We start from the raw sequence: 24,841 nt of genomic DNA, 5'->3' as shown, positions 1-24,841 counted from the left end.
CAGGAAAGACTAGTATCAATTTCATGGGGATTATGACATGGTTCACGAAACCAGATATTCATTCATTTAAGTACTAATCTTAAGCTCTACCCTCTTTGTTTAATGCCATTTATTCCATTGCTATGGTTAATTTCACTGTTTAATATTCACTGTCAATGAAAACAATGTACTCAGGTTAGCATTTGCATTGTTAGTTAACTGATGTATTCAAGACTACAGTCAAACGTCATATGTATAATGTAATCACAATAGATCTTTTATTCTAAACAATGTGTAATTTAAAGCAAAATGTATATGTTTATAACTTGTTAAAACATGACTGAGAAGAAAACTCCCTAAAAAGATGTTCACAAAATACAAAAAGGAGATTCAATGAAGTGTTAACCCTTGAGTTCCAATTACAATTTTATAAAACAATTTTATCAAACAAATTGGCATTTATGTAACATAATCAAAAGTACAATTTTCAGCTATCATTTGTCATGGCTTAACTGACATTTTACTAATGGAATAGTTTTCGTGTATACCTTTTGACACATGCAAGTCAGCAAATGAAATACACATGAATCAATCGCACAAGTACAAGAGTAAAACGTTACTCACTGAAACTTGTAACATGATTTTAACAAATGATAAAATATATCCTGCTACAAAGGATTATTAGTGCTTTCAGGAATATAATAACATAACAGTAAAATAAGATGATAACAAAACAGCAATACTAGGAAAGTAAATACATCTGAAATAAAATGTAATCTTTGCCATTAATGACTTAGAAAAATACATGCGATTTATCTAGATTAAATTATTTCCTCATCAAAACATTGTCATGAGTTTCAAAGACTTAGCTTTTCAGTTTTGTTACTCTAATCTGACTATTTACTAACTATATGATAACAGTTAAAACAGTTCTATCATTGAGCAAATACGGTACTAGAAAATGGCAGTGCCTGTGTAATTCAACAAGTGAAAGTCGACAATCATCAACATAACTGACATGCAAAGTTCATCTAATACACTGGTCCGCTAGTCACATATTTTTTAACATGACTTAGAACCAGTAATTCTAAAATCAAAGTGCTACAAAGTTGACAAAAGAATTTGTGGCAAATATCAAACTCTGATCCCTATGTTTTGGTCAAGTTCCCAAATTGATGAGCAAACAATATTTGCAATATGTGAGGATGTGAAAAATTAGAAATCTTTTCTTTTTTTTTTTTGGGGTACTTTATTGATTCTATGAATAACGTATGAACAGTTTTTGCAACAACAAGATGTGGAAGAGTGTGATATCTCTTTGAACTAATGACCTGTATATAAGACTGTATGAAAGTTTGTTGGTTCAGCATATTTTGGGATTGCACAGGTCCTGTTGGCAGTCCGAGCAATGGAGATGGACATACCAGACTTAAAACATTGTTGCATAAGGGGATTTGAAATGAAATGATTTCCTCATCTCCACATTTTATTCTTTGTGTGCAGTAATAGTTACATCGTAAAGCTGGACATCACAAGGAAAACAGATGGTTGTTAACAATAAAGTGTGCAAAATGCTACATCGATTAAAACATGTGCATGATATATGTTATTAATCCCTGCGTAGTTATTTAACATACAAAAGAGCACAGGTTTCATTCTCAAAATAGTGTTCAATGACAGTTAACAATAAATTACGATTCTTATACTTATTAAACATATCTGAATAATGAAGATCAAACAATATCCGAGCTATTACATTTTAATAACAGTTGTTCAAATGCTGCATATATAGTCTCTGGCTACTGAAAATACCTTACAAAAAGATGAATTCTGTATCAGTAAATATGCCTGCCAATTATAGTACACAAATTAGCCTCAATCTTTAAAAACAATAAGAGCACTTATTCCGTCTAAACTGACCATCAGAATCAAAGATATGCCATGTAATAAATATAACGCATTTAAACTTCCTGATCATATCTTGATGTATATTTTGATTTTATATTTATTATCTCAGTGAAAAGGTCAGCAATACATCAGTGGACCAGAAAATGTAAGATATGTTTTCATTGCATCAAGGTGCTTAATTTTAAATTACTGATTTCATGGTTCTTGATATATTTGATCAAGAGGCAAGCACATACACTTCCATATCTTCTTGAGCAAGTAACTTCATAACAATACAGTCCAAGCTACTATCAAGCAAACTAATCAAACATATGCTACCTACTGGAAAGCATAAACTCTTTAAGTCTCCACCTACCTCAAGCCCTAATTGATCATAAATTTGTTGTTCTGACCTGAACTGCTGAAATGAATCAAGAGTACCACATGACAGGATATTATCCGTTGTCCTTTCATGAAAGCATATATATATGTTTTACATGTACCTTTAACACATGTTCAAGTTTTCCTTGTTTTTAAAAACAAATACTGGTATGACTGGTAAACCTCAAATGGAAAGAATCTAATCAAGATTGATTTGTGTAAACAGTTTTATCATAGGACAGACTTCCAAAACAAGACATGCTAATGTAATATGCAAGACAAAAATCAAACAAGCCAAATCAGCCTTAAAGCTCTTATCCCATGTCACTAAACCTTTGGGACATATTCTCATTATTCTGTAACCGACATACAAAAATGTCACATTCAAAATGTTTGCCTAATGATCATTGAAACAGATGGGTGAGGTGAAATTGGGTTTAACGTCATGCTTGAGTTGAAACAGATGAGCAACAAGATTGACAGCATAGGTTACAGACATTGACCAGATACAACACATCTGGCAGTGAGACACAGACATAATACATGTTAGTCACTTTCATCAGAGGAGGCTTGTTCCAGCCCTGATGTAGACAGCTGTACCGCCCAGGAGGACTCCTCCTTCTTCTTCAGGTCCAGGATGATCTGGTCCTTCTTGAACTGAAAACAGTGAAGTTGGTATCAGCATCACCAAACATGGACAGACAGTGGACAAGATAGACAAATACAATGAACAAAGTTCCATGCCATCTAGGAGAGCTAAAGAAAACTCTATTCTAATGTCATTAATTATCAAGAGTATTGATTGACCATTCCATTTGGATAAATACTCTCAGTCCTCCTGCCAACATAGCATCATCTTGACACCAATTTGAACGTTCAATCAAATCACTCTTGAGTGATAACTGTGTTTGTTATGATTTTCTGCTATGTTAAAGACGGGAGAGATGGTGAAGAGACTGCTGGCTGGTTGGTGTTTAATGCCGCACTCAGCAATATTCCAGCTATATGGCGCCGGTCAGTAAATAATCAAGTCTGGACCAGACAGTCCAGTGATCAACAGTAATTGGGATGCGATGACATATGTCAACCAAGTCAGCAAGCCTGACCACCCGATCTTACGACAAGCATGATCTTCACAGGAGTACTGCAATATGCAGTCAGGGAATTAATCAAAATAGACTGGATATATAACACACTGGATTTCTCATACGAACCACAGTTTTCATTTGATGCCAACATGTTATTTATTACCATCTGAGCCACAAGTACATCTGGATCAACAAACATGTTTAATTTATCATGTGCACATGTATATTTTTCAAGAAATTTTGTCTTATTTTGAAAAGAGAAAAGAATTTGTGTCTATTTTGACTGAAATGATTTAATAAACAAATTGCAACTTGCAACGTTACCTTGAAGGAACATTTGTCAGGATCTATTTCTCCAGGAAGCTTCTTGATGACCTGCTTGTATTTCACAACACCCTTCTTTCTGCGTACTTCTGCTTGCACACAAAGTGATCTGAAAATAATATATTTACCGAAATATTTATCTTGACATTCTCAGTGGCTGACACTAGGGTCAGGGTTTGTGAAGAAAGTCAGTACAAAATGGGAAGAATCAAATTGTCCACAGTGTAATATTTTAGTTTTGCAAAGACTTACACACTGATAACATCACAAGCCTTTATGCTTACCTTTATTTTTGCACTGAATACACCAATAAAATCTATTTAAGAGAGAAGAACCAATTATGCACAGAAGGTGGCAATGACTGACATCAACATCAATGGTCATGAAAGAAAGAAATCATCTCCATGATCTATGTAAGCTATCTAACTGTGGTATCAATCTCACGTTTCCTTAAAGTCAACAAGGACATCTGCATTCTTCTTGCCACCAAGGTGTCCAACCTCCAGGCCCTCGACAACCAGCACGACTCGCACAGTCTTCAAGTCCAGCTCCTCTGAGGTCACTGACGATGCACATAATGTTACATACTGTTACTCACAGGTGTTACAACTCCATGTACCTAAACTATCAGAAATGTGTAGTGTTGTAAACCATGATCTCCTTAAACAATGGGATTTCAGTGCCAAGACAATCATAATTCCAATACTTTAATATTTACACATAACAGTCATAGCATGAAGATTAACTTGTCGAATTGAGCAATAATCAACAGGACTAAACTATTCAAATAGATTTTGCTTCATCTTGAATCCTTTGAACTACATAACTTACTATCACCAGAGACCAAACATGGTCTCTGCTATTATCCCAGTATTTCACATTGTTCATTGAATGCACTTAAAACATTTTCACAACAATCAAGATGAACCAGAGACCATATGGTCTCTGGGTGAACATAGAGAATTTTCTGGGTTTCATCTTCGTTTTATTGTTTAGTACAACGTTTCATGGCTTGTTCTGGCCCCATCATCAGGTAGAACTAAAGTACACTGATCGTCAGGTAGAACTAAGGACACTGATAATCAGGTAGAACTAAAGGACAGCACCCTTAGTTCTACCTGATGATGGGGGCCAGAACAAGCCCTGAAAACGTTGTACCAACCTGATGATGAGGCCGAAACAAGCCCTGAAAACGTTGTACCAACCTGATGATGAGGCCGAAACAAGCCCTGAAACGTTGTACCAAACAATAAAAAGAAGGTGAAACCCAGAAAATTCTCTATGTTCATCAAATAGCATCTTCTAAAATGCCAATCAAACATATAACAGTCAAGATGTTGAGAGACACAGTCATATGGTACAACCCAATAAGAACTGTAATCTGCAGGGAAATACTATATCACATTATTGACAATTAGTCGATACAAAGACTGTAGCATATCATCAATATCACCACAGGGGATAATTACTAGTAACCATGGTATTTGCCATACCAACAGATTGATCATCAACAGTCCTACCTATGTTCTGGGCCATATTGTCTAAGCAGTACTATATCTGAATCTGCCTTCGCAGAACAATATCACCACAGTAAAATCTTGCTGCTGATAATATACGATGAGTTGTGCCTATATTTAGTCCAGCACCTCAAAGCACTGTGGGATGCGATACAAGGGAGCTAACTCCCTGCTTACCTGCATCTGACGAGTTGGTGTAATGCTATGCACTTAAACTGCTTCAGAGTGCTTCACTACAAATCATACCAGGACCAGTACTATATTTCCGAAGAAAGTTAGGCCAGAATCTTTGATGCCACTCACACCGGTCTCAGCTCTAACCCAACTTCCTTGTTTCGCTTCTACCTGACAAAGTTCATGCTTCATCGGTAAGCTTTTCGTGTCTATCATGCTGGATAGGATATTTGATGCAACAAAGGTTAATATGATTAGTTAATTACAACGTTATATGTATTTCTATTTGATGTTAATGTGTAAAATCAGTTGACGCACATGTCACTGATTATAAACTTATTTCACCTGCGTTCGGTAAACGAGTTTCCGCCATTTTCTCGATAACTTAGAGTTACCTGCCCTTGCACAGAGACATTCGGAACCTTCCATGTGTTTGGAAATCGCTTTCATCATCGAAATGACTTCCGGACTTATTTTGTTTTTGAACTTTGTATTCTAGAGTCACGTTCCTCAATTCAAATTCGTTAGATGCTATCGTACAGCAAAATTCACCTCACACAACGAACTAATGTTGTATGTTCGTGCACCATTCATATGAAACAAACAAGTGATTGCAGCAGGTGCAAGCTCCTTTATCTACACAAGATCTTTTGCCGTTCAACGGCGTACATTGCACAGGTCAGGGGGCTTGTATTGCATTCGTAACTACTCGCCTCTTTCCGTGACCTACAAGAAGCCATCCGGCTTGCCGGAATGACACGAATAGTTACGAATGGCTTGTATTGCTGAAAATAATATGTCCTAGGTCCAACACTCGATCACTGATTGCCATCTACATATTTTAAAAAAGTACATTTTTAATATGTAGACGGCTATCAGTGAACGAGTGTTGGACCAAGGACGTATTTTCTGCAATACAAGCTCCTGTGGTACATACCTGAAGTGGGCGGTAGGGGTCGCCTAGTGGTTAAAGCGTTCGCTCCTCACGCCGAAGACTCGGGTTCGATTCCCCACATGGGTACAGCTGTGTGAAGCCCATTTCTGGTGTCCCCCGTCGTGATGTTACAGGAATATTGCTAAAAGCGGCGTAAAACCAATACTCACTCACTCGCATACCTGAACAATGCTGAAGAGCCGTTGAGCGGCGAAACATCTTGTGTAGAAAAGGACTTTTGACAAGACGAAATATATCACGTTATCCCCGGAATACTTTTATTTCCACATTATGGGTATCAGCACACTTGTGGCTATCTTCAATAAGTCATAATTGCAATATTAGTGATTCTTTTTCAAGTAGCGAAGATTAGAGCAGATTCTTATTTAAATTGTTTTCAAGTTTCCTTTAGAAACCAAAGGTTATTGTTTTCAGTTGTTTTTAACCCCTGTTATATTGCATCTCCGGTTCCTGAAGGACACTACTAGCCCGATGTCTTCTCAGAGAATGCATTGTTCATCTTCAATGACTGCAAACGTAACACACCTAAAGTCCGTCGAATCACACAACGGACATGTTCTCTCATTGGCTGTATATCTAAGAAATGTGGTGACGTTTCCTTGTGTGGTGTCACAAAAAATCCTATGCTCGTCAACATAAACGGCATCACATCGTTTCTATTCTGTTTAAAATATTGGGACCGGATAGTTACATGCACGCACGCACGCATACTCACATACTCGCACATTGTTGTCTATTCTCTTAAACTTAATAGAATTGAAAAGCAATTATACTGGATATTCGAAGGTAATCACCCATCACTTTAGAGACTATTGCATGTAACTCTCCTGAAGCTGACATCAGTTTTCAGAAATCCGATGGCCACGTTGAGCCCCCGGTCAGTGTTTATAACAGGAAGTTCCAGCGGTATCGGCCTGGAACTAGTCAGACAGCTGGTGAATCTGTCCCATCGTCCACAGCATCTTCTAGCTTCGTGCAGAGACCCCAGCAGCGACGAGGCGCGTCAGCTTCAAGACATAGCGGCTGCCCACCCAGAAGTTGTCGTGGTCAAGTTGGACATCACGAGTGACCAGGATATCAAGGAGGCGGTTGTCACTGCCGAGCAGGTGCTGGGAGAGGAGGGGCTGAATCTGCTCATCAACAACGCCGCCATATTGTCCAAGGTGTCCGGTGTGAGGGACGTGACGAGGGACGATCTCGTGGGTCACTTCGACTGCAACACGGCTGGTATGCACTAATTTAATGTGGAAGTTAATCGCACTGGTAGACCGACTCCCGGAATTCTTTAAAATCTTGACACTTCTGCCAATACAAATTAATACACCAAGCATAATTATCAGTTATCTAACTAACCTTTGATCTGGACTTGTATGACTTCTATTAGCGTTGTGCAGATTAAAAAGGTGTGCCTTTAGAAGTTAAACTAAATGTAAAGTTAGCGAGTTTTATTTTACGCCAATAAAACAGAGTTCAGTTATTTCACTGGGCGTCTGCACAACCAGGGAGACTCTATAACTGTAGACTCTGTTGTAGAGTATCCCTGGCACAACGTAGGAACGTCGGGAGTTTTGTAGATATATGACACGCACGGTACCCATTTGGCTATTCCGATCATTATCAGGGGGTAATCTGGGAATACAACCGCTCATCATAGCATCCTGGCACGCCTAAGGGACAAAACTTCACACAGTGCATTGTAGCACTGCAGAAACATCACAGAGAGATTAAAGGCACCTTAAGATGTTTTACAGATAGCAAACCTACTTCGAACTTCAGACCCAAACGGGTCGGTGGGTTAGCCTAATGGTTACAGCGTTCGCTCGTCACGCCGAAGGCCCGGGTTCAATGCCCCACACGGGTACAATGTGTGAAGCCCATTTCTGATGTCCCCCGCCGTGATATTGCTTGAATATTGCTAAAAGCGGGGTTAAACCATACTCTCTCACTACGACCAAAACAATTTGATACGTTTCCGCGCTCTTCCAAATACTGAAACGTGAAAACAACATGTTGATCTTTTTTCCACGGACCAGAAATATGTCAAATGTTTATAAACGTATTTGTCGGTATCAACATAAATAAATCATTGAAGATACTGTAATTAAAACTTGTTGAACATTTATCTAAAATACTTCAAAACGGAACGAATTATGACGAATCGTAAGGAAACTATTACCATTTTACTTGTTTTGACCTACCGACCTGGATGTTTGGTCTCCAAAGTGGTAAACCAAACAAATTTGGCCCTGAACCTCTGTGATATTTCTGCAGTACTTGAAAGTTAGTTTATATGTTGGTCTTAACAAAACGGTATTGGGCAAGACTAATTTCTTGAAGTTTTCTTATTGAAAGTATCCTCTGTGTTTATCATATAGGTTTTCTTGCAGGACCAATGATGGTGTCCAAGAGTCTCCTCCCGCTTCTACTGAAGGCTGCCAACAAAAGCTTGTCCCACCTCAGTTGTAACCGGGCGGCCATCATCAATGTGTCTTCAGGACTCAGTTCCATGTCGTTCTGTATCAAGAATATGAAACATCCTTGGTACAGCTACATCTGCTCCAAGGCTGCCCTCACCATGGCAACGAACATCATGGGGAGAGAACTCTGTAATGATGGTATTTTAGTGGCCGCTGTGAACCCTGGTCATGTTAAGACAAATATGGGTGGTTCGGATGCTCCAATCTGTGTTGAGGACTGCGTATCAAACCTTTTGAGAACGTTTGCATCCTTCAATGAAAGATCTGTTGGTCTGCTTCACTCAAATTACGGTGAAGTAATACCATGGTGAAAAATGAAAGTAAAATCAATTTTCATTTATCAAAAACTGTCCTGCCTGACTAATGAAAATAAAAGAATGCAATCATATGTGTCATTACATGTGAACGATTTTAAGAACAGATACTATTCAGTGTACATGTATTAAGAGACAAGTGAATTGGGTGTCCACAATATCAAGATGGGACACCTGTAATTGGCTTCCCCCAACTATGACACTGGGATTCAACCCAGGTTTTCACAACGATAAGCCTGCCTTGCATCCACTAAGCTACCCCTGCACCCTTAACAGATGAGTAGGTTGTGTTAAACAGGGAAAGTCTGTTGTAATGCAAGGAAAGTCTGAAATGATGCAAAGAAAGTCTGATGTGATGCTGGGAAAGTCTGATGTGACACTGGGAAAGTCTGAAATCATGCAGGGCAAAGTCTGAAGTGATGCTGCTAAAGTCTGAAATGATGCAGACTGAAATGATGCAGAGAAAGTCTGATGTGATACTGGGAAAGTCTGATGTGACACTGGGAAAGTCTGAAATCATGCAGGGCAAGTCTGAAGTGATGCTGCTAAAGTCTGAAATGATGCAGAGAAAGTCTGATGTGATACTGGGAAAGTCTGATGTGACACTGGGACAGTCTGAAATGATGCAGGGCAAGTCTGATGCAGGGAAAGTCTGATGTGATGCTGGGAAGTCTGAAATGATGCAGGGCCAGTCTGATGCAGGGAAAGTCTGATGTGATGCTGGGAAGTCTGAACTGATGCAGGGAAAATCTGATGTGATACTGGGAAAGTCTGAAATGATGCAGGGAAAGTCTGAAATGACGTTGTCCACAATGTCAGAGTCTCACAGCCACCTGTTTAGACAGCTCCAAAGACAAACAAAAGGCACCAAGGACTTATTCTGGCCCTGAACCCAGATGTGTTCATCCTCACAAACAAAGACAAATACCACTGCCATGTTTATACATTATATTCCTGCATGTATGGAACAAGGAGAATCACAGCCTGCTGTCATCAAATATCACGGATATCATAAAACAAGAATACATTGTAAACAGAGCACTTGGAATGGAACAAGCTTAACACCCCATGATATTATGTCAAACAATAAATACAATTACACCCAAGTACAACTCCATAAAGATGCTATCCCACCAGTACAGAGATCCCAAGTCATACATAATGTTATTCACAGAAAGATAAATGTTACAATGTTGAAGTCTGATACTAACTGAAACAAATAGTGTCACTAACTGTAGCTCACCTGGATAAATAGTTAACAGCAGTAAATGTCAGCAAAGATAGCCACTTAACAAAATATGCTGTCAGCACTGAAATTCAAATATTATCTGCCAAAATATTGAGACAAAAAACTACCACAGCATCTAATAATTTCAACAAAATATGGCGGCATCAAGAAGACACATATACATGCAATGGTGCAGCTCCTCCTGTCTTGCAGTTTCAGAGAAGACATTTACACAGTCAAATATGCATTCTGAAGGAAAACAAAAGCATGGTAAAAAATCCCAAATTTTCCGACAAATCACTGAAGGGGATAACTTTGTACAAATTTCAGTTTCAATGGTCTTGTGGTCTCTGAGGAGAAGATGTGTATGATGCATGTCTGACAACAAACAAACAGGCCTTGACACAATCTCATCCCACGTTTTAGTCAGGTGAGCTAAAGAGGGGAACATCCTTGCTGTTCGTGGTTAATATCAAAGAATGAATTGTTCCAATCCTAAACTGATAACTGAAAGTAACCGTATGTCTTATCATTTCTGGTAAAAAACATAATGCTACTATCAACATAACTTTTGATGACAATATTTTCATAACATGAAGAAATATGACTGCTTTAACAGTACTTACACGAATAAAGATATTATATCAGATGCAAATTATCCAAAACCTTAACTCGCCCCAAAATGTGTAAGTCATTTGAAAATTGTGCGTGATTGCCAATAGTTTATGATATAATATAACAAACAAAATTATACAGCTATGTTTGTTGTATAACACGCTTGATGTGTAGAGATATTTCCGCAATATATCTGTAAACTGTAAATATTATGGGCCATACAAACCAGTGATTGATATTATCCACAATTTCCCATCCTACCACGGTTTGGTGAAATGTAACCAAGTCAATGAACCTGACCACCCAATCCAGTATGTCGCCTAGCGCCACAATGTTACCTCAGGCATACTCTAACCATGAATCCACACAAAGTAACATTAGATGCACGCCATCAAAGATGGAGCCTTTCCAGTTACTCCAAATGTATTACCATAAAAGCCGTAATATCTATTTTTACATGTTTAAAGGAACAAAAGCCGTAATATTTATGTTTACATGTATATAGGAACAAAAGCGGTAATATTTATGTTTACATCTATATGGGAATGTTAATAACATCATGGTAATCATGTCTGTTTAAAATAAAGTAGATGTATGTCTTATTTACAATAACACCAATCTCTGTACATATTTATAGAAGTTTTACTGTTTAAAGAAACCCAACTTCATAACTTTAACCAGAACTTCAGATTTCAGTCATTAAATAAATAGTCTTAGACCTATGGCACCCGAAGCTATGTGTATTAAAGCATCTTATGTGTGCTTGAAAAACACAACAAATACAACAACAGCATATATTTAAATAGAGTGTCTTTAACCTAATGTAAGCCGTGCTTAAGAGGCACTGCTTGATTAGTTTCCCAGCATCCATGTACCCAGAGATGCCAACCCCAAAGTGTTGCAAATAGTAGTGTCAAGGATCTAAATTAGTAGTTTGACCGTAACATTAGTAGTCATCTAAATACTTAAAATCAAGAGTGAAGCTTTAATTTCACATACCGGTTTCGTATAATCAAATGGAAGGAACGGTTAAATCATTCCTATAGAATTGTCATTTTCCGCCGGTACACAATAAGTGGGTCAAATCGCAAGGTATTGAAATCAGCTTCAGATTTCTGACAGACAATTTTGCTAAAATTACATTTGTTACTTGCAATGATTCCAGTTCAAATATGTCATTAAATTTGATGGATGGAAGGTAAGTAAAGTCCAAAAATGTATTTAATTGACGAATGTATTTAATTTGTCTATATATCCGAATTTTAATGATTTTTCTTCAAACTTCGTAGAATTTCTAGTGCAATCGTATTGGCGTAGTTTGAGGTTAAAATTCATAGCGACTACGATAAAATCGTAGAGGTTGGCATCTCTGTGTACCATAACAATGAACCCACAGATTTACAGAATCAAAGCACATGTATATAGTGATGGAAAGAACGTATCAAGAATACAGTGCACTTATAGTACAGTTGACCATATATACTGCAGCATGTACAGAAACCAACCTGAAACACATAACAGATATTACAGACAGGACCCAGTAAATAATATGTTCGTAGAATCATTACCAAGGGGTTCCACAGTCAGGCAACCATTTCCAGTTAATGTCTGTTTCATACATGCCCTGAGATGATATCTCTGACAAACCATAGTGAACATCAGGCAGGAGAACGCCCTGAGCACTACCACTCTACCATTATGTATACAGCAGCTCTGTAGCAGATAAGTTTTGTGGACTAGTGAAAATATGAAAACAATTACTTGATACGTAAATAGGCATTTAACATTCACTGCCAGGAAACAAAATATTGAGTAAAACAGATTATTTGAATTGACTTGCTAGTTGGACAAATCCTGGCCTGAAAACGACCCTCTACACACTTAATTGTATTTTCTGATGAAACACATTCACCTTTGTGACAGGTAATGGCATGATGTGTGGCTGTTTCATGGCAAACATTTTCTTTCCTGTCACTGCCTTCTCTGCTTCATTACATTGTATGATCTGACCCTTGGCTTGGCCATCATGCATATCTTCTGAGCTCCCATTTCAGTAAATGAACACTAACCCCTGGATCCATTCCTGGGCTTCTCATGATTTCAAATTACCTTCACTCAATCTATTTCAGCAAATTTGGTTTGCAGTGCTGCTCAGTCAATGAACCAATCGGAATGCAAGTTACAAACCATGTTGGGTTGGTGATATCCACCAAACGGCGGCCAGTCCCTAATGATCAAAATCATGATAGACTTCCAACACTGAAGGCCTTACAACTCTTTGGAAGGAAGAAAATGTCTGGTTTGGTTCTTGGTGAATACAAGCTACCTCCCTTATCCATTACCTCATCTCAGTGTTTGACTGGATGGAAAATATTAATGAAAATGAGGGGCATGTAATGTGAGATTGTGAGAACCACAAAATGGATCCAGGTGTTAGTGTACTGAAATGTGAATGCTGGAGACATAGAGGATGCTATTTGGGGCCACGTGGAGGAACATACAGTAAATGCCAGAGCGGAATGTTTTTTTCCAGCGGGTATATTTCTATTTTTCAAACTCAGCACTCAGCTATCTTTACTTCTGATCTCTGAGTGTAAACGTTTTAGAGAACAGTTTGCCATTTAGTCAAAGACGAATAATGATTTCAACTTATGACTATAATGTCCTTATCTATAGCACTGCTCCAGCGCCAACTGAAAGCAAGTTAATGCCGGTCAGTAATATTCCAGCAATACCATGGCAGATTGTCATCATGTTAATTGGCACCATCACAAGCATGGAGTATTGGGGACTCTCCTCATCCAGAATCCACAAGGCATCCCTACTTCACACATACAAACAGGAAACTTCTATGATAAATCATTTTGGAAGATTATTGTCCTGAGCTGCTGAGTTGGCAGAAGGAGATTGGACTCCTGGATATACTCTGATCCTAAAACTGTGGTACCTCCACCCAATCACTAATGTAAGTACAAGCATGAGCATCTCTCAAACATATTGCACAATTGGTCAGGCTGATACATGACCTCAACTACATTCACATGACATTAATGATGACTTGATGACGAGTGTCCTTGCTGTGTCTTGTAGGAAATTTGCTACACACGTTGATATATTGCTGCAGCTTCAAAAGTTTTACACAGCAATACCACATTAAGTACTTGGCTTGTCAAATTTTACTTCAAGGGACATGTTTTGAGCAAGAGATTAGAACGATGTTTGAATTTGTCATTTTCACTTGTCCGACTGTGACACAATCTCCAAAGCCAACTTGTTTGTCTCTTTAGGAGAATAAACCATTGTAACAACGGTAACTATTAAAACATGCAATTCAGCCAAAAATATCAGCCAAGTCATTCCCGCTAGGTTTCATTTGACTGGAAGATTGGGGTGTCAGCATACTGGAATTGGACATGGGCATGGATCCAGTGTTCCCCATGCCCCCAAAGTTCATCTGGTTACTCATCTGTCCGAAACCTCCGTTCATATTCTGCTGGTATCCCATCATTCCAGGGCTGCCCATCATCCCCTGGTTCCCCATCATGCCCACGTTACCCCCCATCCCCATCCTCTGCCCACCCATCATGCCTTGTTGACCAGGCATCCCAGCAGTTCTAGTTTGGGCCATTTCATTCATGGACTTCCTTGGCTGATTTGAGCTGGGTAACAAGGAATCAAAAGCAGACATGTCCATTTTGGGTTTGTTCCCGCCTCCCGTGTTCATGGAGCCAGATCCCCCAAATCCAGGAGAATTGTTCACCACTCCGAAACCAGAACTATTGTTGTTCATTCCTGCGAAACTGCCCCCAGTGTTCATCCCAGCATATCCCCCACTGCCCACTGATGGAGGGCTGGACACTCCATACGAGCTGGACATGCCCCCTCTTCCAATCACAGGACCGGACTGTCCCCCCATGGAGGACATGGGCTGAGATTTGGGAGTTGTAGTGGACATGTTCCTGAGGTTTGTGTCCATCAAGGTTGAAGTCAGGTCTTTCACCTTGTCGTTGGTCTTTGGTTTATTCTGTGTGTTTTGTGCCGAGAGAGGTCGCTGAACTTTCAGTTTCTGTTCCTGTTCTTGTTGTCGGGCTAATCTCTGTTTCTCCTCCAAGGACAACGACACCTGAAACATTATGAGTGAATGTTGTTTAACAATACTTCAGCTTTCACATCAACCTGTATATATAAGCAAGTTGAGATTAGAAAAGCTGACTGTTGAAAGAGTATGAACAATCCAAGCTGTCTGGATACAAGTAAGTTTGGTATAAAACTACTTTGAACAGTATGTCAGTATAGTTATTTATGTCAGTATTATTTAGGAGAGTGACACCAGAAATAGGCTTCACACATGTACCCATGTGGGGAATCGAATCTGGGCCTTCAGCATGAGGAGCAAACACTTTAACCACTAGGCTACCCCACTGTGCCCACATTTAGGAAATCAAATTGATGGCATGGACAAACAGAAACACAATAAGGGTGAACTGGGATCTGAACCCTCAATCATAGGTTTCTGGAAAGACCAACTCTGCACAGCACATTAGCCAATAGGCCACATATCAAGATATGGCACATCATAAGCATAAGGGGCGGTGGGGTAGCCTAGTGGTTAAAGCGTTGGCTCGTCACACCGAAGGCCCGGGTTCGATTCCCCACTTGGGCACAATGTGTTAAGCCCATTTCTGGTGTCCCCCGCCGTGATATTGCTGGAATATTGCTAAAAGCGGCGTAAAACTAAACTCAGTCAGTCAGTCATAAGCATAACAGACACTAAAGTTTCACAGAAGTGACTGTGGCAAACTGGATGAGTGACTGTCCCTTTACTCTGCAGTCTGATATATTCCAGCAGCCTGGACTAATTTGGGCAGGACAAACATCGGTTCATCATGAACGACAACTGTTGGGGCACAATCACCTGCTACTAAACACACTGGGAAAACCAGAACAAGAAAACATTCATCACTGAAAACAACAACATGGGGGGTCTCAGATCAAAGGTAGGATTTAATATCAACACACAAGCATTTGTCACAGCTGTACAAGTTTCCAAGTGGATAAATCAGGTTATCCTTTATGTCTTGACAACCGATGATCTATGACAATACAGTAATGTAAACTGTTACCTTAGCAGTCCCTGTTGGCTGGGCCGTGGGCCTGGGTGTAGAGGAGGCAGCCACCGGTGCAGGTCCGCCAGTGGACTCCGTCTGTTGGGAACCACCCATCAGACCAGCAATACCAAACCCTGACAGGAACTTATCCATCTGCAGAACAGGAATACAACACAATCACTTGGTGCTTTATACGATCTCGGCCCTTATTCTCGAAACGTTCATACCCTAAGCATTCCTAGCCAATGTGTTAAGAATGGGCTTAAGAAGTTTGTAGGGCTACGAACGTTTCGAGAATAGCTAGCCTGATTATTCAGGACAAACTAGTTCACATAAACATTTTTGTTTTTTTATATTTCATGTTGAAACTAAATCATCTTAAAACTGACCCAGCCATATTCTCGCAACATGCAGCAGAAACCAAGTACTGATTATCTGACTGCAGGAATCAATGAATGAGGAAACATTACATGCCCTAAAAAGGCGAGTCACTAAAAACACATGACAGTGTGTGACTAAGCTGTCAGAAACACCCTCCCCATTCCCTCACCATCGTCTGGTTCTTCTCCTGCGCAACTTCAGGGATCAGATTGCTGTCTGCCTTGCTTGAGACCTTCGAGATCTCGAGTGTCCTGCAGAGTACAAAATACAACATGAACCACACAATAAAAACACCTCAAAAACACGGGGAGGGGTTAATTGGGGCAGGTCCAGACAGAGGGTCACTATAACATGCATACATTCACTGCATAAAGCCTGATCCATTACTGTCAACTCTTTTACAAGCAGACAGACCACAGAAACACACAATAACCCAAGTTACAACCCCTAGACCCGTGAAGATCCAGGTTAGAATATTGGCCTTCAGTAACCCATGCCTGTCGTAAGAAGCACCTAACGGGATCGGCTGGTCAGGACTGCTGACTTGGTTTACACATGGCATCGTATCCCAATTGCACAGATCGATGCTCATGCTGTTGATCACTGGATTGTCTGGTCTTGACTCATTATTTACAGACCACCGCCATATAGCTGGAATATTGCTGAGAGTGGTGTAAAACTTAACTCACTCACTCACTCACAAAGCCTAACCACCTGGTCCATCATGTCGACTCAAATGACACGCAGCCCGGCTAAAGGCCCAAACTTGCCCTGACTACTGACTTGTTATATGTGGTGAAGTGTGGCAGCAGGATTAGGTCCACTTACTTCTGTTCCTGCTTCATCTGGTCCAGCTGTTCCAGCTTGGTGCGTTGCTCACTCTCCACCTTGTGAAACATTTCCCGTACTGTACCCACGAATGCATTGAACTGCAATCAGGTAGAAGATGACATTTAGACTGACCTTGAAACAACGACATGACGACAGTATGGCTTTACACAGTATAAATCCTGCATTTCCTTTCCAGATGATGAGTCACAGAAATAAAATGTACACAAGGTAGGCTACCATCTCTTAAGTGATAAGTCAAGATCTGCTATACTCAATGAAGTGTCTGACAATAATAAATTCAATCAGTGACAATCCTATACAGGTAAAGGTGATCAAACCACCAGGTAAAATTCTCCATCGCTTATTGTTACCTGTAAATCATAAATTCTATGTAACAAATGTTTGATTATTCGACAATGTTGTATTGAGGCCTGTGGGGACGTCTATGCTGACGCAGTGTTCCACTAACCTGGCTGAGGTTGAGGTTGTTGTCAATACACAGTGGCATGAGGAAAGGGATGACTTTGTTGGCCAAGATGTCCTTGGTCATTCCCAGCTTGGCATGAACCATGGTCACTTTGTATATACCTGGACACACAAAGAAGGTCACTAGTATCGATTACCTTGCCTTGCGGTAAGACACTCATTTCTGACTGGTCAAAGACTGAATGGGTCATTACTGACTGAAAAGGTACAAATCTGACAAATCCATGACATTACACAGACATACGCCACTACAAAACTGAAACCTATCAACAGAGATTACTGTTTGGGAGAAAATTGTTGATGTCATGAGCTAGCATTCAAGATGTCCTTGAAAACGTTTGCTCACCATACTGATGAACACATTTTAGACAAACATCCCCAAATCAGGCTGGTATGACAAATTTCTGGTCAACCTGTCCCTTGCGACAGATAGCAAGCTGTGTGAGCCCACAAGTTGTCACGGGCCATATATGCTACATTACAGATTCGCAGCACATACACCTCAGTCAACAGCTAACATTATTACCTCTTCATGTAACCACAGTGAGCCCTTCCCAATGTGAGGTTAAGTAAGGTTCAAGATAAGTTAATGAACAGTTTGTGGGATATTTGGTTGAAAAGACCCTAACTTTTTAAGTTCTGAGTGTAATAAACATTGTGTTTCCTGGACACAATTATTATTATTATTATAGGATATTTATATAGCCCACATATCCACGCACTAGTGCATGCTCAAGGCGCTGGTATTTTTTCCCTCGATCATTGGATGTCAATCTCAATGGCACATCGCATTATCAATCTCAACTCCCTGGGGAGTATACAACTCTTGCAGCCACAAGAACATATCTTATCTACCATCGGAACTCTACAAACAACTATCATACAAGAATGTGTGGAAGTGGCAGCAGAAGGATTTCAATCAATACCAAAGTAATTGCCAGAGTGTAAAATGACAGGAGTACCACTACTGTACACATAAACCCAGCATGGCAGGACCCTCACCTAGTATACTCATGAGGACAGCAGGTTCTCTTGAGGGTATCTGTGGGAGGAAGGGGATGATCTCGTCCAGGACGTACCACCGGTCCATGTACTCCAGCAGCTTGCCCAGACACAGCAGGCAGTTCACACGGATCTGTACACACCAACAATAGTCTCAGAGCTTGGATTAAACCACTACCTCCATACATTCCAGACACAGCAGGCAGTTCACACGGATCTGTACACACCAACAATAGTCTCAGGGCTTGGATTAAACCACTACCTCCATACATTCCAGACACAGCAGGCAGTTCACACGGATCTGTACACACCAACAATAGTCTCAGAGCTTGGATTAAACCACTACCTCCATACATTCCAGACACAGCAGGCAGTTCACACGGATCTGTACACACCAACAATAGTCTCAGGGCTTGGATTAAACCACTACCTCCATACATTCCAGACACAGCAGGCAGTTCACACGGATCTGTACACACCAACTATACAGTCTCAGGGCTTGGATTAAACCACTACTTCCATATATTCCAGACACAGTAGATATCTATATTTACTACTTTCTATTGTTTTGGTCACTTACAAGATGCCTGAAATGACTGGTGTTTGCATAATCACCCAATATAGGCTGTCAACATCAATGAAAACATTGGGTGCAATGTTTTATGAGATATCGCGCTTAAATAAGTTTGAAAAGTGTTCAAAGTGTCGTGGTGACCTTGAAGATAAGGTCAAGGTCACCCAAATCGACTGGTGTCTGCGTAATCCCCCAATGTAGGCTGTCACCAAATTTGGAGACATTGGGTACAACAGTTCATGAGATATCACGTTAAACAAGAGTTTAAAAGTGGTCAAAGTGTCATGGTGATCATGAAGAAAAGGTCATGGTCACCCAAATGAACTGGTGTCTGCGTAATCCCCTAATGTAGGCTATCAACAAATTTTGAAGATACTGGATACAACAGTGCATGAGATATCGTGATAACAAGAGTTTGAAAAGTGGTCAAAGTGTCATGGTGACCTTGAAAATAAGGTCAAGGTCACCGAAATTTACTGGTGTCTGGGCAATTCCCAAATGTAGGCTGTCACCAAATTTGAAGACATTGGGTACAACAGTTCATGAGATGTCACATTAACAAGAATCAGGACGTACATACGCCGCTGAATACATAGTCTCCCGTTCCGCGTTGCGGCGGGGACAACAATACATTTATTGATATTATTAGTGAAATTACACCATTGGGATGTGGTGACATGTAATCCACTAAGTGACTGTGTCTGAATAGCTCATCCATTGGGATGTGGTGACATGTAATCCACTAAGTGACTGTGTCTGAATAGCTCATCCATTGGGATGTGGTGACATGTAATCCACTAAGTGACTGTGTCTGAATAGCTCATCCATTGGGATGTGGTGACATGTAATCCACTAAGTGACTGTGTCTGAATAGCTCATCCATTGGGATGTGGTGACATGTAATCCACTAAGTGACTGTGTCTGAATAGCTCATCCATTACTGTCTAATATTAGGACAAGCAAACTGCTGCAGATGTTTCCCTGATTACCCCCAGTGCTCAATCAGTTACTCTGTCAGATCCGTTACTCTAGCAGATTCTGTTCCTCTAGCAGATTCTGCTACTCTACCAGATTCTGCTACTCTTTTCAGATTCTGTTACTCTACCAGATTCTATTCCTCTATCAGATTCTGTTCCTCTATCAGATTCTGCTACTCTATGAGATACTGTTACTCTACCAGAGTCTGCTACTCTTTTCAGATTCTGTTACTCTACCAGATTCTGTTCCTCTATCAGATTCTGCTACTCTATGAGATACAGTTACTCTACCAGAGTCTGCTACTCTATGAGATACTGTTACTCTACCAGAGTCTGCTGTTCTATGAGATTCTGTTACTCTACCAGAGTCTGCTACTCTTTTCAGATTCTGTTACTCTACCAGATTCTGTTCCTCTATCAGATTCTGCTACTCTATGAGATACTGTTACTCTACCAGAGTCTGCTACTCTATGAGATACTGTTACTCTACCAGAGTCTGCTGTTCTATGAGATTCTGTTACTCTACCAGAGTCTGCTACTCTTTTCAGATTCTGTTACTCTACCAGATTCTGTTCCTCTATCAGATTCTGCTACTCTATGAGATACTGTTACTCTACCAGAGTCTGCTACTCTATGAGATACTGTTACTCTACCAGAGTCTGCTACTCTATGAGATTCTGTTACTCTACCAGAGTCTGCTACTCTATGAGATTCTGTCACTCTACCAGAGTCTGCTACTCTATGAGATACTGTCACTCTACCAGAGTCTGTACTCTATGAGATACTGTTACTCTACCAGAGTCTGCTACTGTTACTCTACCAGAGTCTGCTACTCCATGAGATTCTGTTACTCTACTACAGAGTCTGCTACTCCATGAGATACTGTTACTCTACCAGAGTCTGCTACTCTATGAGATACTGTTACTCTACCAGAGTCTGCTACTCTATGAGATACTGTTACTCTACCAGAGTCTGCTACTCTATGAGATACTGTTACTCTACCAGAGTCTGCTACTCTATGAGATACTGTTACTCTACCAGAGTCTGCTACTCTATGAGATACTGTTACTCTACCAGAGTCTGTTACTCTACCAGAGTCTGCTACTGAGATACTGTTACTCTACTGCAGAGTCTGCTACTCTATGAGATACTGTTACTCTATCAGAGTACCAGATTCTGTCTACCAGAGTCTGCTACTCTATGAGATACTGTTACTCTACCAGAGTCTGCTACTCTATGAGATACTGTTACTCTACCAGGGTCTGCTACTCCATGAGATTCTGTTACTCTACCAGAGTCTGCTACTCTATGAGATTCTGTTACTCTACCAGAGTCTGCTACTCACAGTCAGAGTGCTGGTGGACTGACACAGCTTCTTTATCCTAGGGACTATTACGTTCTTCAGGGAGGAATACTCTATCAGCTCAGCAAATGTAGGCACGATGTTCAGGCAAAGCTCCTACAAAGTAATCACAAACATGCACATGAAAACATTTGAACTACTTCTCAGTTGTCCAAGATATTTTTATGGATTAAACTTCTTTTTTAATTTCTCTCACAACGTTTCGAGACCATTCCAGGTCCCTTCATCAGGTGAACTTGCAGTTAGGACTATGACGTCGTCACTATGACGTCATAACTGAGTTATGACGTTACAATGCAAGTGACATCACAGTACACTAGGGAGAGTACTGTATAAGTGAGTTTGAAGAGTTAATTACATAATGATGAAATTCATGCTAATACACAACAACTGCTAATAACACAAAGGTTCCTTGATAGCAGGCTTTCCAAAAGAATAGTAGACTCGTTTTTCTTGTATCTAAAGTTCATCAAAAGTTCATCAAAAGTTAATCAAGAGGTCCCATGCACTTGGCAGGTATACACCTTGATCACGATTAATTGCTGGTTTATGTCTCCTTATCTCGACAGCTTCCTGTAGTTTTCTCCGGCGCCAGTCATTGTTATTTCTCGAAATCACCCTAATATCGTTCCACATGATTACATGACTTGGGTTATTTGCCTTGTGCTCGATATAGCTGACTTAGCATTTTGTTTGCATACTGATGACTTGTGTTCAGCAACCTGGGTGTTAATGGGCCTGAGAGTCTAGCCAATATATTGATCACCACAGCTGCATGGTATTTGGTATACACATCCTCTAGGGTTGGGGCTTACCAAATAATACCAAATACCATGCAGCTGTGGTGATCAATATATTGGCGAGACTCTCAGGCCCATTAACACTCACTTATACAGTACTCTCCCTAGTGTACTGTGATGTCACTTGCATTGTGACGTCATAACTCAGTTATGACGTCATAGTGACGACGTCATAGTCCTAACTGCCAGTTCACCTGATGAAGGGACCTGGAATGGTCTCGGAAACGTTGTGAGAGAAATTAAAAAAGAAGTTTAATCCATAAAAATATCTTGGACATCAATGTACAACTTCTAAATGCCACTGAAAGACATACTTCTCAGTTGTTATACCCTGGTGACCACAGTACTATCACTCTGTTCTTTATACTGTCTATCAGTAAGTCCATGTTGTCAGCAGGATAAACACAAAGCTCTTGGAAACAGTGACATGAAACCACAGAATCTAATAAAACAAGCGAGCAAGTATAGTTTTACTTGTAGCAATATTCAAGCCATACAACCACTTGGCTACCTCACCACGACTAATAATATAAAATCCATCAAGTATCAAGGTTTGATGATCCTCATATACTAAAAGTAGGAGACTTGTCATGTCAGGAATACAGGTTTGGAATACCCTCTGTGTGGCTGTTTCCCGGGAGTCAAAAGACTCAAGATCTGAGCTGGGGGGGTTCTGATGGTCACCTGTATCTAAAGGTCACGTTAGCAGAACATTTTGTATTTTTAGTTATTAATAGATTTAGGGAATCTGTGCGATAGTCACCTGTATCTAAAGGTCACGTTAGCAGATCATTTTGTATTTTTAGTTATTAATAGATTTAGGGAATCTGTGCGATGGTCACCTGTAAATAACGTTCACGTTAGCAGATCATTTTGTATTTTTAGTTATAAATGGATTTAGGGTGTCTGTGCGATGGTCACCTGTATCTAAAGGTCATGTTAGCAGATCATTTTGTATTTTTAGTTATAAATGGATTTAGGGAGTCTGTGCGACAGTCACCTGTATCTGTGGGTTGTCCACCTCCAGTGCTCTGTATATCATGGGCAGAATGTGAGTCTTGATGTCTTGCTGGGGGGTCTTGCTAAGCAGCAGGCTCATGTTTTGCAGAAATATCAGTGAGATCTACAATGAAAAAACACATGAAGCAAGCCCACTCTACACACATGGATCCCACCATGGATCCAGGGATCAGCTTACTTCACTACACACATGGATCCCATCATGGATCCAGGGATCAGCCTATTTCACTACACACATGGATCCCATCATGGATCCAGGGATCAACTATTTCACTACACACATGGATCCCATCATGGATCCAGGGATCAGCCAATTTCACATCCCCTCACTAACAGACTAAGACCAATCTCGTACAAATATCAAGAAAATTGCCAGCTCTAAGAATTCAAATGAAATACAAGCTGCAAATGTATATCACTCAAATCAGATATTTAACAAATATTCTATTTGAGACAATAATAATAATAAAATATTAATAAAATGATTCTCATCCCTATACACAATTCTACATATATAAAGGACTTGTTATGTACTATCATTTCCCAATAGTATATGACCAGCATGAGAATCAGTTACTTATACAAAATGAAAAGCGACAGTATCATGAGAAAGAATCTAGTCAGGAACTTGTTGTTGACTGAATTCTGTTTCATTAAATAAGTTTTGTAGTAATAGGCAAGCAGTGTTCGTAGTGGCATTAAAACAGCAGATGAACAGTCAAACAAAACTAAAAACTAGGAGGAAAATTAACTCATCTATTTAAAACATAACACAAGTACAGACCAATGTGATCGGTGTTGAGAGCAGAATTGTGAGACTGCTAAACACTCAGTGTATTTGTGTATACATTATCTTGACTTGATGCTTGAGGAAAAGAACTTTACCCACGAACAGAACTAGTAAGTGAGTGAGTTTAGTTTTACGCCGCACTTAGCAATATTCCAGCTATATGGCAGCGGTCTGTAAATAATCGAGTCTGGACTAGACAATCCAGTGATCAACAGCGTGAGCATCGATCTGCGCAATTGGGAACAAATGACATGTGTCAACCAAGCCAGCGAGTCTGACCACCCGATCCCGTTAGTCGCCTCTTACGACAAGCATGGGTTACTGAAGGTTCATTCTAACCCGGACCTGCACAGGTTAAGCCCAGAACTAACAATGTGCAGTAAAGTAGACAGCTGTGAAGATTGCCACCCGTGAGAAATGCCAGTATTTTATGTAAAATTGTTTTTACTAAAGCCACAATAACTTCCACGAATATCCAGATCTCGTTACTTCACAAAATAATTAAATCTGCTCCAAAAGTTACAGTGATAAACCAGGGCATTGTTAGTACAACAACATACAAGGCCTGTT

General features: G+C 40.0%; 3 protein-coding genes across 7 annotated transcripts in view; 1 reads left to right on the top strand and 2 right to left on the bottom strand.

Moving 5' to 3' along the window:
- Positions 1–1,139: 1,139 nt before the first annotated feature.
- Positions 1,140–5,786, bottom strand: LOC124262019. Of its 2 annotated transcripts, none has more exons than XM_046696437.1 (4): positions 5,696–5,786; positions 4,104–4,221; positions 3,660–3,768; positions 1,140–2,904 (listed from the first exon to the last, which is right to left on the bottom strand). In XM_046696437.1, the coding sequence occupies exons 1-4, from the start codon at positions 5,721–5,723 to the stop codon at positions 2,794–2,796; spliced, it is 366 nt and encodes a 121-aa protein (XP_046552393.1). In that variant the 5' UTR covers positions 5,724–5,786; the 3' UTR covers positions 1,140–2,793. The 2 variants fall into 2 exon arrangements, with proteins under 2 accessions (XP_046552393.1, XP_046552394.1); XM_046696438.1 differs by lacking the exon at positions 5,696–5,786 and adding an exon at positions 5,180–5,309.
- On the top strand, positions 4,171–9,170 carry LOC124262017 (C-factor-like). 2 transcript variants are annotated; one of them, XM_046696433.1, is made up of 4 exons: positions 4,171–4,259; positions 5,401–5,544; positions 7,156–7,532; positions 8,693–9,170. In XM_046696433.1, exons 2-4 carry the CDS (start codon positions 5,534–5,536, stop codon positions 9,091–9,093), a joined length of 789 nt encoding a protein of 262 aa, XP_046552389.1. In that variant the 5' UTR covers positions 4,171–4,259; positions 5,401–5,533; the 3' UTR covers positions 9,094–9,170. The 2 variants fall into 2 exon arrangements, with proteins under 2 accessions (XP_046552389.1, XP_046552390.1); XM_046696434.1 differs by lacking the exon at positions 4,171–4,259 and having other exon boundaries at positions 5,307–5,544; positions 7,149–7,532.
- An 860-nt stretch (positions 9,171–10,030) lies between these two features.
- LOC124262015 (SCY1-like protein 2) overlaps positions 10,031–24,841 on the bottom strand; it is a 29,902-nt gene continuing 15,091 nt past the window's right edge. For all 3 annotated transcript variants that reach the window (XM_046696430.1, XM_046696431.1, XM_046696432.1), the window contains 8 exons: positions 23,462–23,584; positions 21,644–21,757; positions 18,748–18,880; positions 17,729–17,847; positions 17,257–17,357; positions 16,598–16,679; positions 16,063–16,200; positions 10,031–15,062 (listed from right to left, as the gene is read on the bottom strand). In XM_046696430.1, coding sequence (XP_046552386.1) covers positions 14,271–15,062; positions 16,063–16,200; positions 16,598–16,679; positions 17,257–17,357; positions 17,729–17,847; positions 18,748–18,880; positions 21,644–21,757; positions 23,462–23,584 — 1,602 coding nt within the window. In that variant the 3' untranslated portion in view covers positions 10,031–14,270. The remainder of the gene's footprint in view (positions 15,063–16,062; positions 16,201–16,597; positions 16,680–17,256; positions 17,358–17,728; positions 17,848–18,747; positions 18,881–21,643; positions 21,758–23,461; positions 23,585–24,841) is intronic.

Source organism: Haliotis rubra, unplaced genomic scaffold, assembly GCF_003918875.1.
Source record: "Haliotis rubra isolate DU_JTF1 unplaced genomic scaffold, ASM391887v1 Scf82, whole genome shotgun sequence".
Classification (NCBI taxonomy): Eukaryota; Metazoa; Mollusca; class Gastropoda; order Lepetellida; family Haliotidae; genus Haliotis; species Haliotis rubra.
This window is presented reverse-complemented; position numbering and strand designations above follow the sequence as displayed.

Coding starts and splice junctions, on each gene's coding strand:
- LOC124262017 (XM_046696433.1), top strand. Junction 7,533..8,692: donor CTTCGACTGCAACACGGCTG/GTATGCACTAAT, acceptor GTTTTCTTGCAG/GACCAATGATGGTGTCCAAG.
- LOC124262019 (XM_046696437.1), bottom strand. CDS start 5,723: ATGGCGGAAACTCGTTTACCGAACGCAG. Junction 4,222..5,695: donor AACTCGTTTACCGAACGCAG/GTGAAATAAGTT, acceptor GTGCATCGTCAG/TGACCTCAGAGGAGCTGGAC. Junction 3,769..4,103: donor CTTGTTGACTTTAAGGAAAC/GTGAGATTGATA, acceptor TATTATTTTCAG/ATCACTTTGTGTGCAAGCAG.